Here is a 16,874-nt window from a genome sequence, read left to right as displayed (position 1 = left end):
GGAAGTGTGCTACTCGGGTTTATTTTTAGTGCGCTGATCAAGCGTCAAAGGCAAATGGCACAAGTATTGATGCCTTAAATGGCTTTTAATGTAGTTTTAATAAAGATTTCAAATGGTTCTCAATGCTTTCGTCGTATAACCTTTTTGCAGCAAATCAATCTTATAGTGCCTCGAAAATATGCCCTTCAAAACCTTCTCCAGAGTGGGCCAACTAGACAGATTCTAGCCTTAATGAGGTTTTAGGGGATGTAATAAAGGCAAAGCTGTCTTGACCAGTGCTTTATGAATGTTGTTTTATAGTAGCCTTGTAGTACTGCATAAAACGTAAAATGTTACTTGGGTGGTGTCTTCTCAAAAGTTATTAATAAGATAGTTGACCACCTCTTGTGAGAACTTAGCATACAAAAAGTCACAAGTCTGGTCCTCCGGAAGACCCGAACCATTCGTAAAAGTGGTAAATTCATGAAACTGATCCTAGCCGAAGCAACATTTTAAGTTTTATGAAGTAATACAAAACTACTATAAAACAACATTCATAAAACCCTGGTCAAGGCTACTTTGCCATTGATGCATTCACCAAAACCTCATTAAGACTAGAATCTGTCTAGTTGGCCCATCCTGGAGAAGCTTCTGAAGGGTATATTTTCGAAGCACTTCAAGATTGATTTACTGCAAAAAGGTTGTAAGACGAACGAATTGAGAACCATTTGAAACCCGTATTTAAGCTACAATAAAAGCTATTTGGCAACAATAAAAACCCTTTTAAAAGCTATTTTCGCTAGCTGCTTGCTAAATCCACTAGAAACATTATCAATCAAGATAGAAAAGGATTCATAAGTACCATCCGAGCTAAACAAAATAATTGAAATATAATATTCAATTTCCAAAAATATTAAAATTGATCTGATACAGTGTACTTGAAAACATCGAAAAAAATAAGTTCGCCCTCGATAAACGTCAATTTTGTTTATTATTTTTAATTGAAAAAAAAAAAAAAAATTCTTCAGATTAATCATTGAGCTCAGCCGAGATTTTTTTTATGATTATCGTATTTCAAATATCTGCTTATTGCTAAACTGACCAAAATAAAGTTATATCCAAGGAATTACACATTGAAATCGAAGATTGTAAAAATAGAACAAAATAATTGTAATATGGCGGTGGTTTAAAAGTTGGTTTTCATGGGCCACTTGTGAAAAAGTTGTTTTGCTTTAATGAAATCCCTAACAAATTCACAAGGTTTTACAATGACTTTTATGAAGAAAAATTCCTGACTGAATTTGTATTTTTTTTTTCCTTTGGTTTGTTTTTTTCCGTCGATCTTGTTTTCCGTGCTGAGCACCAATGCTACCGACGTGCCAGGCAGCTCCCACACCTGGACCGTACCTATCAACCCATCAACTCATGAACCGGGGACCAACGGCTTTACTTCCCATCCGAAGGAAGGCGTGAACAGAGATGTTATGCCTCCGAACATCCCGGCGGCGCCGACTGGGATTGAACCCAGGCCTGCTGGGGTGAGAGGTAATCACGCTTACCACTACACCACCGACGCCGTTAAAAGTTTGTATTTATCTAAAGCTATTTTACTGGATCCTAACCCGTTCAGATTTATGGCAACATGTATGAAGGCAACGTTACCTGGAAAAAGTTAAACGTCGAAGTTTGTTTATATTTCGAAAGTTGCGTTGTCCGCTCATTGCAACGAGGTTTTACTCCAGCGTTATTCCAGGCGATTTTCTCCCGCTGGATTGGAAGCAGTTACTAAGGAAGCGTGCGGAACTATTTTGCAACATTTCGCATATATAATGGAACAGCTGGAAGCTCAATCGTTCCTGTAAAAGATCCCCTTCTTCCGGATGTTTCCCGACGTGCACCATCAAACGATGCAGTTTACATTAAGGAAGTTTGAATGAAATTTTGAACCTTTCGCTGAATAAAATTACTGCTGTGAATCGGAAACCAGCCAATCTCCACTTACTGACAGTTTCAGTGGTTTGCTGTAGATACAAATGCAAATTATTTTGATCGTCCGATCAGGAGAAGGCTTGTCTGTTTTTAGACTGTTTCATAAAGGAGACGGTCAACACCAGGTCAGAACGTTATGCATACGCCAGATGCTCAGGCGTTGCTGATATTGACTTCCCATCGGTCGTTAACATCGCTTGAATTTTTCATCCTTATTCGTCTACTCTTCGAGATTTCCTTGTCATAAATTTTGCTATTATTCACTATGAGGATCCAACTTTTAAGTTGAATTTGGAAACAGAGTTATTGGGGATTTTATTATACAACTTAAACAAGCCTAAACAACAACAATATATGGTATTTGCTCTCTCATTTAAAACCGAATGAACAACTTTATAGAGCATTTTATCAAATCATTTAGAAATAATTGCTAATGAAGTTTATGATTGATTTTCAGAACAGATTTATGGAGGGATTGAGAGCTGCTTTAAATTTATTTTCGAACAAGAAAGATTTGGACTTTTTCGACAGACTATAAAAGGTTTGAAAAGAGCAATGAGCTGAATTATTAACCAAGAATGTTTTACACTTTGAAATGCTGAATTTAAACTAAAACGCTGTCCAGACTAGAGAGTTATAACATGTTATAACGGTTGTCAAATAATTTCAACACAGAATCCACCATCAAGCTAGCTCTATAACATGTTATAACTCTGTACGTACTATAAATGGATTGTTCATTTCCGTTATAAAACCATCATAAATCAGAGTGGAATTGTTACTACTGAACTGTTACTTGGGAGAGCTTCAGGGTTTTTTTTTCGAAACCACTCATAGATGTCTTATCAGAATAAATTTGGAGTTGTGACGCAAATATGGTCCCTGGGGATCACGGGATTGTCCTCCGAAAGAACCAGAACAACAGTAAAAGGTATCAATTATTGAAACTGATCCTAGAGCTCCGTGTTTTTTTCGAATCCACTCATAGACGTCTTTTCAGAATGAATTCGAAGTTGTGGCCCAAATATGGACACTGGAGACCACGTAATGGGCCCCTGGAAGATTTGGAACTTCCGTAAAAGTGGTCAATTCACGGTCGTACAAGAGCCTTGCATGTTTTTTGGCCACGAAATTATGCTTCATGTGTCGGTTCGGATGTTTACTGGCTTTGTTCGACTTGTATTCTTCCTTAGCAAGGATGTTCCGCACCGTTTGAAAGTTGGCGTTGTATCCCCTGGCCACATCTCGAATCGAAAGACCGGGGTTGGCTTTAACACACCTCAACACCTTGCTGCGCAGCTTATGATCCCTTGTTCCAGTTTTTTCGTAGGTTCGCTGATTCCTTTCCACGCCTACAGGGTTTCCTTGTAGGTTTTGAGCACTCGATAAACTGTTGTTTTCGGCATCTTCAGCACTTTAGCCAGCTTGGAACCGGACCACTCCGGATTTTCCAGGTAATTGTGCACAATATTTTTTCTTCTTTCGAGTTCCATTTGACGTTATTTCTGAACGCGATCGACTACTTTGATCAAACTTGCACCAGTTGTTCTCTATAGAAGTGTAAATAAACCACTGTCAAAGATTTTCGGTTCTCAATACTAGAGGCGTGCTAGCGGCGCGCGAGGGGTGTACCAATTTTCTTTTAGTCAGCCTTTATTTAGAAGTATAGCCACAGACAAACAGACATAACTCTTAGAAGAAAATTCTTCAAAAAATATCGTCAAGCGTATTTTGCATGCGCACTAGCACCATCTATCATCCACATTCCCAAGCATTGATGTGCAACTAGAGCATCCCTCGTTCATGTCATTTTTTCACCAGTTGCTTTTCCCTCGTTCTGTCAACGCGTCAGCTGTGTTGAATAAAAACAAAACAGATGTCAGTGATGTCGGTTCTACTAAATTTTCCGCAGATTTATAGAATTGATAGAATTCTGCAGAAATAAGGATACGTAGGAAAAAATCACAGAAGCTAAGACTTTTTTTTAGGGATTTGTTTTGTTTGTTAAGTGTGCTTATTCTTTTGCTGGAAACAAATTTTTAAACGAGGTAATGCATCACTAATTAGTGCCCTTTCTACCATTGCTAATCACTTTTGTGTACAGCAAAAAAACATAATATGTATCAATCAATGAAATTCATGGTGAACTATTGAACATCAATAACTCGTAAAAGGAGTAAAAGTTGATAGAATATTACAGTCATCAACATGATTTGTTCTCGAATTCTGTGTACATCGTACAGCGTAATATTAGCAACGGAATGACTAATGTGCAGCACTTTTGATGTAATATTCAACAACTTTTTTTCTGTATTCGTCAGATGTGGTATGTGTCTCCAGTGGGATGCCTTGACCTTTTATCATTTTCAAGAGCTGACATCTACTAACTAGATGTGAATAAGAACTGGCATCACTGATAAGTTCGAAATTTGTTGGCTTGCTCAATGCTTCATTTTGCGATGAATGTGATTGTGAGTGTTATGTCTGTTTGTCTGTGATATAGCCACTAGCCTTGATCTTTTCTTAATTTTTCCTGGAAGATCTTGATAAAAGTTTTGCACATTCTATGCATACAGATGTCATATGGATAATGTTTTTCGTTCAAGCATTTCCATTTCTTACCGCAGTAATTTTCAAAGAGAGAACAATCGCTAACAGCAGAAACATTGACTACTTTGCCTGTATTGACCATGAGAATAAACCGGAAAAATTGCAAGTCTATTTGACGGTTCATTTTTACTGGATTCTAGCAATAATTATGATTTACTGGGTTTTCAGTAGTAAATACTTTGTTCCAGTGAACAAGGAAACATCTTAAATATTTTGGAAACTTTACAAGTCCAAAGAACTTCAGGGAAATGTAATGGTCTTCATGAACTTTAGTTAAGCTCAGAGAACATCAGGACAGATCAATTAATTCCAATGAAATTGCTGAAATTATAAAGGAGTTGCGATAAACTTAGGAAATTTCCGAAAACTTCAGCAATGTCCTGAGGGGCTCATGCAAAATTAGGAAACGTAAGGGAAGTTACATGAACATTAGAACATTGTGAGAACATTTTATGGGAAGTTCTATGCTTTTTAATGACAGTGTCGATAACTTTTAAAAAAATTAAAAAAATCGGGAAGATTAGAGAACTTTAATGTTGATGTTACAATAAATTTAAGAAAATTGTGAGAACACATAGAAGATTTCGTAATCTTCAAGAAAGACCTTCAAAGATGATTAGAGATATTCCGGTAGTCTTATTATAATCAGGGAAGTTCCGAGCGCTTCGAGGATGGCCGAAATTCGAGGAAAATTACAAGAACTTTTAAGGAATTTCGAAGAATTATGGAGTATTCCTAAGTGCATTTCAGGGAAATTGCGGAGTTTGAGGATGTTTTATGAATATCAGGAAAATTTTCTGGATCTTTAGAACATCCCCCAGGAATCTCTTTCTTCCGGAATTATGTCCTTGTTTCTTTCGACTGATCCGTAAGCGCACGCTATGTCTGAAGGCACTTTTTTTGCAATATTCATGTACCTCAGTTTTTTCTTCACAGGATGTTAGTATTGATCCTAACAATCAACTCTGTGATGGTTTGAAAATATTTCATCTTGCGTTTTTTTGAGAAATGGTGTTTTGAAGCTTACAACGCCGATAACGAAGGCGTATATTGGCCTGTTGACGATACAAAACTATTGCGAATTGAACAAATGTAGTTAAATCAGGTTCAAAAGTTGATTGAATTAATCCAAATGGCATTAAAGAGTTCTCTTTGACTCTCAAGCAAGATGCGTATTGATTACGTCGACTTTGCGCAAAATCAATTAATATTTGTTGCTAGAACAACTTCTTGTTTGATGTTTCTTCCCTCATAAGAGTAAAAGAGAAATAAACGGGCAGGATAGTCCAAGACAGCCACGTAATCATAGTAGGCATTGATTTTCTGCCTGTCTCGAGTGTTTTTTTGAATCTCTCGAAGAAAATAGAGAGTTCGCTTGTTGTGCTTCGAAAAGCGATTGTCAAAAAAAAAAAAAAAAAAAAATCACGCCACTTTAGTAGTGACGTTCGCTTAAAGATTTTTATCAGAGTTCAATAAAAGAGTTAGTAGAAATGTTTGTGTCCCGTACTCAGCTGGTGACGAAGGTAGCATTTACAACCCTGAGGGATAGAAAATTAGTTTGGATTTTTGGAACCCATGACGAAGTTGTTTGAAAATCGGTTAACAGATAATGCCGATAATGCAGGAATGAAACTCACATGATATTAGCTGCTCTTGCCCAGTGAGTTTAGGTAGCCTTCACCTTAAACTACTACAGAATTAATGAAGTAATGAAATTGGGTTGTTAGCGGAATGCTAAATAAAACAGCAAAAGGGTTTATCTTCCATTTAATTCCACTTAATTAATTTTGGTATCCATGACAGATACGTATTTCGACTACAATGTGCAGTCTTCATCAGTGTCATTCCCACTAAAGAACTTATCAAAATCTAACCCCCTTAAATACTCATCCCCTAGGTAAAAAAGTCAAGATCATAGGTATAAAAATGAAATTACAATGTGTTGAATCGGAACCTACCTAACTAATAAAAACCAAAGATTTAAGTAAGCTAAAGGAGAGAAATCTATACAAATCTTTAATAAGGAAAATCCCCAAAGGCTTGGTAGCCATCATAATGAAGTAATGAAATTGGGTTGTTAGCGGAATGCTAAATAAAACAGCAAAAGGGTTTATCTTCCATTTAATTCCACTTAATTAATTTTGGTATCCATGACAGATACGCCTTTAGCTTACTTAAATCTTTGGTTTTTATTAGTTAGGTAGGTTCCGATTCAACACATTGTAGTTTCATTTTTATACCTATGATCTTGACTTTTTTACCTAGGGGATGAGTATTTAAGGGGGTTAGATTTTGATAAGTTCTTTAGTGGGAATGACACTGATGTAGACTGCACATTGTAGTCGAAATACGTATCTGTCATGGATACCAAAATTAATTAAGTGGAATTAAATGGAAGATAAACCCTTTTGATGTTTTATTTAGCATTCCGCTAACAACCCAATTTCATTACTTCATTATGATGGCTACCAAGCCTTTGGGGATTTTCCTTATTAAAGATTTGTATAGATTTCTCTCCTTTAGCTTACTTAAATCTTTGGTTTTTATTAGTTAGGTAGGTTCCGATTCAACACATTGTAGTTTCATTTTTATACCTATGATCTTGACTTTTTTACCTAGGGGATGAGTATTTAAGGGGGTTAGATTTTGATAAGTTCTTTAGTGGGAATGACACTGATGAAGACTGCACATTGTAGTCGAAATACGTATCTGTCATGGATACCAAAATTAATTAAGTGGAATTAAATGGAAGATAAACCCTTTTGCTGTTTTACTACAGAATTGCTAGAGTTTCATTGCAGTTCCCATATTTTGTCTGAGGAAACTTTCAGGAAGGCTCAGCGACTTTCTAGGAAATTCTGCGAACTATAGAGAACTGTAGTGAATTTTAGAAAAGATAAAGACGTTCCTCAAAAGAATCAGAGAAGCTTAACAACCTTCAGAGAAGTTCATTGATCTCAGTTCAGGAAAATTCTTCAAACTTTAAAGATGTGCTTCGATCTTCAGAGAAGCTCTATAAACCTCAGGAAAATTCTGCCAACTTCAGGGACGTTTTGTGAGCTTCAGGGGAGTTCAATGTCCTTCTGATAAGTTCTGCGACTCACAAGACTCAGAGACGTTCTGGGAACTTAAAAAAAGTTCTAAGAACATCAGAAAAAATTGAAGAATTTCATCGAAGTTCAACGAAATCAAGGAAAAACCAAATGGACAGGGATATGAATTTGAATGTATTTAACTTATATAAGCTGTCTCATCGGGTCGTTGGTGGAACAACTCACACTCCATGTCTTAGAAAACAGATATGATAGAGAGAATTTGTTGCGATATCTCCTTCTCTTTTACACTTCCTTTATAAAATGTGATCAACGGCATGAGCAGGGTGGCAGCAGGGGCGGGATGTGCTGTCAAATCGGCATACTGAAAGTCCATCAAAGAGATGTAAATATGGTAAAAAATCTCTCACGAAGATTTACTCAGCATTAAGAAAGATCTTAATCCGAGTGTTAATAAGGTCAGTATGTACATAACTTTACACTATATTTGTATTATGTTACATACGCTAAAATTGGCTCAACGTATGAGACATACCGACTGTCAACTATCCAGCCCGGTCTCAAAACAGCTATGACGAAAGACAACGCGGCCAATAATGATCTCAATAACGCTTCAAATTCTGTGGCTGCTGCAAATGCGACTCATCATGCGCAATTTGGATTCGCTGGTCGCCATTGTAGGTGCTTGATAAACGTGTAGTTTTGGAAGGATGCAATTTTGATCATCAGCTAATGGTTTTGGATAATATGGATGCTATGATGAGACATTGTTTTGGTGATGAACTCATGGATGAGTGCATAGGTCTTTTTTGTGAAAGTTGGTCTACCGAACTCTTCCGGTAGCCCCAAAATTCAATATCGTAAAATATCACATTATAGATTTTTGCAAGAGTACAGGAAAAGTCTTAGCCTGGTTCATGGAAAAAACAAACGAAGCTGTTCATAATGATTTTTCCCAAACATGGAGTATCTATAAAGCAGGGGAAAATAATTTCAGATACGACAAAAGCTTGATGAAAGCGTTAGTATCGTATAGTAGTGCTCATTTGATGTAATCTCCTTATCTTGGCAACTCCAAGTTTATTTTATCATTCTGTTTAGATATTTATGTAAGCATTGATAAGAATGGATGAAACAGATGGAACTGATAATTATAGCAAATTAAGTCTATTCTCTCCATTGTAAATTATTTCATCATTTTAAACATTATGAGTTCACGACAAAGTTACGACATCTTACGGTACCGAAAAGGAAATCTTATTATACCATTGAAACGAAGTATTTTGACTACCTTAATCTCCAACAATCATATTCAGCTGTATTTGTTTCGATCCGTAACAGTTTTGTATCGTCAATGGTCCATATACGCCTTCATAAACGACTAAGTATACTTCAAAATACTTTTTCTCAAAAAACCCAAGATGAAATATTTTAAAACCATCACTGATTTGATTGTTAAGATCCATTCTAACTTCCTGTGATGAAAAAACTGAGGTACATTAATGTTGCAAAAAAAAAGTGCCTTCAGACATAGCGTGAAGCGCTCTGGCTTCCGATATTCTTCAGATGTTTCTTCCAGTCTACCTTAGGAAGTTTCTGTCAGCGTCTCCAGGAAGTTTCTTTCGTCTTCTCCAGGAAGTTCAATGAATTCTCCCAGAAATTTCATTTGTCTTCTACTGGAAGTTTGACCATAAGCCAACGGTTTTTTTGTTCGACTTCTATTGGGAGGTTTTTCCGAGCTTCTTCTGGCTTTCCCTGGAAATGGCTACTTCAGGAAATTTACTTCCGGTTATTTAAATTTTCGCCACAAGTTTCTCAATTCGTGTCTTGGAGGTTTCCCGGATGTTTTTCCAGCTTTTATCGAACTTTATCCAGGAGAGCTTCTTTCGTCTTTCTCTTGATGTTTTTTCAGCTCCATTCAGAAGCGTATTGCGATCATAGTTAAACATTTTTGTTTTAAAACACTGCAACGACTACAATGTAATCTGCCGGACATTTCGGCCATGGGTTGTGGCTTTTTTCATGGAAAATATTTTTTGTCGTTGTTGTGGCTAATTTTCCATTTTTTTTTGTCATTTAATGATATTCAATTATTAAAAAAAAACACTGCTTGGTCACAATTTTGATCACCACTTGAGGACAACGGTAATTTAAAAAAATAAATTTAAAAAAAAACTTTAAGAGTGTCTTAAGACTGAGAAAGCCGTTCCCCTCAAATCCCAGTCATAACCATCGTTAAAAATTTCTCTTTCAAAAACGGTAAAAATATAAAATTAAATAAATAGTAAATACCGATAACCTGCTCTATAGTGCCTAGATGAGTGAAAAGAACTTACTTTGGGTACTTTTTTTCTTACCGTGCACAACACGTAAAGACAATGGAATAAGGCCCGAGATGTTGGCTACTGTCAAACGCAACCCCCTGCAATGAGATCCAGTTCTTGAAAGTGCCAAAAACATCAGCAGCGCTGCTGCTCCATATTACAGTTATGCTCAAATCATGTAACATTAAATGCGGCAAAGTGGCAACCAATATAATGCCCTCAAAAACCATTCTTAATTTCCTGCAATGATCAATTAACAATTGAAGTCTTATATTTTCGAATTGACGAGTATATTTTTCGTGAATCATGCTTTACTATAACGTAATGAAGAACATTTATTCTATTTTCCACAACGCGGCGCGAGATGTACCAAGCTTAATCGTCAAAGCTGTCAAATTAGCAGATGACAGGCGTTGCAGTTCTGTAGACAAACGCCAAAGATTTGGTCAGGGTTGCCAGAACTCTCAGGCATAGTCTGTTCAACTGGATGTAGTCCATGAGATCTAACTGAATATTCACATGAAATATTTCTGCGGTTCCTACTTCTATCAAAATGTTGCATTGATTTAAATTAGTTTTTAATGGAACTCACATCCCTAATAGAATATCTAATTATTATAGTAGAACTTACAGCCTTACTCTCATAAATAATGATCTGAAACAACTTAAAAATCCGATGCTCTTCAAGCAATCGGTTAATAGTTATACAATTTCCACCGAGTTCCTCGGAGGCTTCTCCTCAGCTCAATATCAAATCGTACACAGCAAAAAATTAATTTCAATATTGCATCCAAGAGGATGCACTTCAATCATGTCGAAAATCTCTTGTAATTTTTATTGTTGATTGCACGAATTTTTAGACTTCTGCGAGAAGATTTCAGTGACAGTTATGCTTGCGCACTCACTAATACTACTTAATCCTTATGTCAGACAGTGCAGCAGCAAACCATCAAAACCAAAACAAAACAAAATAAAATTTCTCACGATCTGTCAAATCACAAACCAACTAGGCTATCCAAGACAAGGAGAGGAGGTCTGGCAATGTGCAGCTTGTTGTTTTTTTTTCGCTCGCATTCGAATGGAACAGTGAGTTTGACGTCACACTTGTTGTTAAATGGTAACAGTAGGGGAATGAAAGAGACTATAAAATTAGCATTGCCCGACCTTTCTCTTTGACATAGCTAGGCTACGTTTGTGTGAGTAAGAGATAGGTGTACGCTGGGTGTGCGAAAATATTCACTGTGCAGAAATTTTCTGCACAGTTGTCTAAGAAGGTGCAAAATGCGCAATATGGTCACAAAAATAAATATATGCAGTAAAAGTAGCGTAATGTCAGTTCATGCACTGTATTGATGATAATTTTCAGAGTTGATAATATAAGACGCAGAGTGAAGCTTGCAACTCTGATTTCGATCAATGGGCATTATTTTAAAGGGTGATACGGTCAAAATTTGGTCAAGGGAAAACGCGTGTAAATTGGTTAAATCGTTTATTTAAAAAATCAAATTAAATTTCTTTTTCAAGTTCAATTAGTATAAAATTCAGGAAAAATATTCAGTTAGGCTTCCGCTTTTCCAAATCCGAATTGCCGGGCCTTACGCTTGACCCCTGCCATCAGATTTTGTACAGCCACCTTGTCCACCTTCTTCGCCGCAGAAAGCCAGTTTGCCTTGAACTGCTGCTCGCCCTTAGCAGTTTTTTTGGTCTTCTTTAGGTTCCGCTTGACAATAGCCCAGTATTTCTCAATTGGGCGGAGCTCTGGCGTGTTGGGAGGGTTCTTGTCCTTGGGAACCACCTGCACGTTGTTGGCGGCGTACCACTCCATGGCCTTTTTACCGTAATGGCAAGATGCCAAATCCGGCCAAAACAGTACGGAACAACCGTGTTTCTTAAGGAAAGGCAGCAGACGTTTATTCAAACACTCTTTCACGTAAATTTCTTGGTTGACAGTCCCGGAAGCTATGAAAATGCTGCTTTTCAAGCCACAGGTACAGATGGCTTGCCAAACCAGATATTTCTTTGCGAACTTTGACAGTTTCATGTGCTTGAAAACATCTGCTACCTTTCCCCTTCCTTTTGCCGTATAAAACTCCTGTCCCGGAAGCTGCTTGTAGTCGGCTTTGACGTAGGTTTCGTCGTCCATTACCACGCAGTCAAACTTCGTCAGCATCGTCGTGTACAGCCTCCGGGATCGCGCTTTGGCCGTCGTATTTTGTTTATCATCGCGATTTGGAGTCACTACCTTCTTGTAAGTCGATAGTCCGGCTCGTTTTTTGGCTCGATGCACGGTTGTAGACGATACACCCAGCTTATTTGCGGCATCTCGGAGAGAGAGGTTAGGGTTTCGCTTGAAACTACCGGCAACTCTCTTTGTCGTCTCAGCGGCTTCCGGTTTTCGATTTCCCCCCGATCCAGACTTCCTGGCTGTCGACAAACGTTCCCCAAACACTTTAATTACATTTGTAACGGTTGATTTGGCAACTTTTAGCGATTTTGCCAACTTTGCGTGCGAGTAGCTCGGATTTTCGCGATGCGCGAGCAAAATTTTGATACGCTGCTCTTCTTGCTTGGACGGCATTTTGACAACTGAAGAGTGAATTCCAAAATCAAAATAGGAGCAACATTCTACACACACACACCTTCAAAATGAGGGGTGTTCAGGTTTTTTAAATGCAAAATTGAAAGAAATACGTCAAGTTGATATTGACCAAATTTTGACCGTATCACCCTTTATGTTGTCAACCTTTGTTTGTTTACACCTCGGATGACTTCACCTGGGATAAGAAAATTTCCTCTAGTTTCGATAACAATACTTCCCACGCAACGGAGTCAGTTTGTCTACTAACATGCTCGATAGGTACACACCTAGAAATAACGAATTTTACACGTGACGGAATCCATCTGTGACATCAAATATGAGACGTGAACAAACATGTCATGTAATATTAAATGCTCCGTGACTGAAAAGTTCGTTGCTCGACAAAAAGTACGTTTGATTGAGCTGTATTTTGCGTCTGTTATGACTCAAATTTATGTCAAAATTGACGCTCGTATATGTCACTCTCAGCCTCCTGCTCACCTAAATTTACATGATTTTTTCTAAGTGTGTAGACAATTTGACAGTTTGATAGGTAGATTTTGGTTTCAGTCTGCCTAACTCTTCTATTATCAACTCTGATAATGTTGTCCTTTATTTTGGCAAGTAATATTACACTTTGATGTGATATCATCATTAATTTTTTGCTGTGTATGATTAAAGTAAACACTTCCTAAATAATCATCATTTCACCTTCTGCTATTGGAATTACCTGCAGCTATTCATCTACATTCTCTTTTGGGCTGCAACAACACTAAGATCCAAGTAGCGTCAAACGGGAGTGCACCGAAGCGTTACTTCACAGCAAAGTTGCATCCATCGGGGAGTGACGGCGTTATGCAATTTTCTTTGCGCCCAAGAGAAAGGATCGTCAAATGGCTTAGTGAACTACTTTTCGCAAGTCGGCTGATCAAAAATATGTTCGATTACATGACAGGTTGCTCTATTTTCCGCTATTCACATAATCACACTTTTTTTTTCTATGTTCAAACAGGCACACTTCCTCACGCTGGTCATTTTGGCCATCGCCACGGCACCGCTAATCACGGGTTACAGCTACTCGAGCATTCATAACTCACCATATGAGGATGATTACAGCAGTATAGAGGATAGCAGTTCGTTGGGAAGCGAAAGCGACGAGGTTCATCACAATGCGATCGTCACCCATTCGGAAAAGCAGGCAAACTATGCAGTTCCGGTCTATCAGAAGATCGGTGTCCCCGTTCCCCATCCGATCCCGGTTGCCGTTCCACAGTATGTGAAGATCAACGTCCCTCAACCGTATCCGGTACAGGTCAACGTGCAACAACAGATCAAGGTGCCGGTCTATAGGATAGTGCCGAAGATCATCGAACGGCCCGTGCCATATACGGTGGAAAAATCCTACCCGGTGGAAGTTGAGAAACCCTTTCCCGTGGAAGTGCTGAAGAAGATTGAGGTTCCCGTACCTAAGCCATACCCAGTGCCGGTTCCGATCTACAGGCACGTTACCCACAAGGAGAATAACCACCGGAGTTGGCGTTGGTAGAGCTGTTCTCCGCAGGCACGATGCCATCTGGTAATTAGGATTTCTGTTGACTTTATTTATTTCGTTTCAACTGACTTGTTATTAGAATAAATGTTATGTTTTGACTATGACTGCATTTAATTTGAAATCGAAAGAAATTGCAAACAATACTCACTTCTGTCGAAGTACGGCAACCAGGTATACTGTTCGCCTTTGACGGTGTCGTTGTCGTGCTCGGAACACTGCTGAGCCCTGAACGAAGGTATCTCCTTCGGGCAAGGATCGGTATTGCATGTTTTGTACCGAGCGCGCTCTCCGATACAAAACAGTCCCCCATTCGCTGGCGAAGGGTGATCGCATTCCCGCGTCTGCCGAGCAACTCCCCCTCCGCACTCGCGGGAGCATTCACTCCAACTGTTCCACTCACCCCAGCCTCCATCGACCGGGGGCGGGGGGTCTTCCACGTCCACGCATTGCTGGTTTTGGCACCACTTTCGTTTACCGCAGTTTGTGCCCGGGGCAGCCGGTCGCATCATGGTCATGCAAACTTCGTCCACCAGGCACCACAGTTGAGTGCAGATTTCGTCCAGCTTGGAGCACACGGTCATCTCTTCGTCGGTTGAGTTGAACTGCAGCCGACACTGGAAGTCGGCGTTGTACATCGCCCCCGGCGGAAGATCCGGATAGCTGTAGGTGTCCTGTTGACTGGGCGGATCTTCGAGGCATTTGCCGAGACCGAGGCTGTGTGGGAAGGAAGAGTGGATTGTCTTAATATGACGTTTTATGAGGGAAGATTTCATTCGGATGCTGGATTTCATAAGTCTCTGTGCATTTGTAGTAATGTAAAGAGTAGCACGAATACTTACTCCAAGAAATGCGTTATATCCCGTCGACTGCAGTTGGACCACGACACCTGCATGGTGTCCGCCTCGAAACTGGGCGTCATTATGTGCAAGATAGGCCCTATCCGGTGATCGCAGCCCGTCTTCGCCGTGTCGTGGTACATTCCAAAGCTGAAAGCGGGAGAGAGCGAGAATAGTGCATCATGAAGAGAGCGAGCAACCAAATGCTAATTTTATGGCATACAGTACACGTGGTTGCCTGTATTCAGGCGAAATTTCATACACTTTTTTTTCGGTTTTACCGAACTCGCTACATGAACTGTGCGTCCTCATATAAGTAACGTTAAAACCTAAGTCATGCCAATTTTAATTAATATCAATTTGTCATTAGTAGTGGGTCGTCAGAGAAATCGCCAAGGAGCGTATCGGAACCCTGAACGATTGCTAATTCACAGGCATTATGATCTGTGTGCGAACGAATCAAATATGCATGAAGTGGAAACCTTAGAACCTGGTAGATTTATGACGGTTTAGAAGAAATAAATCAAAAGCTGTATGCTAGTATATTGAGTAAGTAGGTACAGAGAATCAAGTGCACACACGAGAATTCGATATCCAGTCTAATGACTGACTTGAAGTGGTAGAAATGGCGCCCGGTTAGAAAAGGAAGGCGTTCGATAAATCATGACGTACCGCTGTGGTCGGTGTTCTTGGGTGTCAGTTGTAATTGAAGTACTCGAGGATTGTCGGTTTTAGGAGTTGTTTTGTTTGCGGCCAATTAACCTATCGACTGGTCGTAGGTGTGGACAGATTGGAATGATTAGTTGTAATGGAGCACAATTAGGTTTGATTTAGTTGTGATCTTGGGCCTGAGAGTGTTCTCATATGTAATGGTGGACTAGTAGAGTTCATTAAGGGAGAGTTTGAAAACAGCTAAGCCAAATTAAGACACTGAAACATGTTTACTTCATGCAATTAGATATGGTAATCTACCTAGTATGTTTTAATATATCGTTAGGATCCCATGAATGAAAGTGTAGGACCAGAAATTATTATCATGGTCATAATCATAAAAGTTCGGCAAAGTCTGGCAAGTCAAAACATTATTTTGCATTCCTAAACTTGAAAACGGCAAACGTACTTTTATATACAAGCACTTAAAAATCCCCGCAGAAGTGTGAATGGTATATAAAAATTAGCAATATTGCACGATTGCGAGACTGGTTTTTCAGCTCTCGAAACCAAATGTCAATGTTGGGCTGTAAGCAGAATTTATTAATATTACTCCTGTTACAATTTTGGTACATTGTTCATCTTCTTTCTGACTTTGATGCTCTGAGACAAAGTTGTAGAAAACTGGATTTCCTTTCTGAAAAATGGGGATGGCATCGTCCCATTCTATGCCATTCTTAAGTCAGAAGTTTATCATGAACCAGGTGAAACAAGTCCTAGTGGTTCTTATAAGCCACTCAAACCACCTCGCGTTTCCTACACATTTAGAAATTATTATCTGTTTTTTCTTGATTTGTTTTTCCGTTGATCTTGTTTTTCGTGCTGAGCACCAATGCTACCGACGCCATATCCGGGATAGCCAGTTCATCCAGATTTCTGATACGGCCTTTCTTTCCCTTTCCAGTACTCTTCATTTTTTTTATAATAAATGAGAATTGGAATAGCATCCTCGACATTAAAATTCAGTGACCTTCCAATTTTTTTTAGAATCCAGCTAAACAAAAATAACATGTGAATTTTTTCAGAAATCAAAGGAAAAAAACTGATTTTCTATATTTTTATAAAAATCAAAACGTGAAAGATCTGTTTTAAGCTCCCTCTTAAGGACAGTTTTTCATTCATTTGATCAAATCTGGGCTTTGTAGTCCAACTCCTCTGATTTCGGAAATCACTGACCCCGGCTCTGACTCCTGCTCCTCGACATCGACGCTGAATTTAATTAAATATATTAAAATTTTATTA

At 38.7% G+C, this 16,874-nt stretch overlaps 2 protein-coding genes across 2 annotated transcripts in view; one reads left to right on the top strand and one right to left on the bottom strand.

The window, feature by feature from the left end:
• The window catches only part of LOC135714758 (uncharacterized), an 18,304-nt gene extending 4,128 nt beyond the window's left edge, over window positions 1-14,176 (top strand). The window contains exon 2 of the mRNA XM_065238127.1: window positions 13,546-14,176. Within this exon, the coding sequence (XP_065094199.1) occupies window positions 13,546-14,079 (534 nt within the window). The 3' untranslated portion in view covers window positions 14,080-14,176. The remainder of the gene's footprint in view (window positions 1-13,545) is intronic.
• The window catches only part of LOC135714756 (A disintegrin and metalloproteinase with thrombospondin motifs 7-like), a 91,581-nt gene that overhangs the window by 6,873 nt on the left and 67,834 nt on the right, over window positions 1-16,874 (bottom strand). The window contains exons 7-8 of the mRNA XM_065238124.1: window positions 14,925-15,071; window positions 14,234-14,799 (exon numbers count right to left, since the gene is read on the bottom strand). Of these exons, the coding sequence (XP_065094196.1) occupies window positions 14,234-14,799; window positions 14,925-15,071 (713 nt within the window). The remainder of the gene's footprint in view (window positions 1-14,233; window positions 14,800-14,924; window positions 15,072-16,874) is intronic.

Source organism: Ochlerotatus camptorhynchus, unplaced genomic scaffold, assembly GCF_037179485.1.
Source record: "Ochlerotatus camptorhynchus isolate MF236.1 unplaced genomic scaffold, CSIRO-AGI_Acam_v1.1 ptg000710l, whole genome shotgun sequence".
Taxonomy (NCBI): domain Eukaryota; kingdom Metazoa; phylum Arthropoda; class Insecta; order Diptera; family Culicidae; genus Ochlerotatus; species Ochlerotatus camptorhynchus.
The sequence above is the reverse complement of the archived record's forward strand: the minus strand, read 5'-3'. Positions and strand labels throughout refer to the sequence as shown.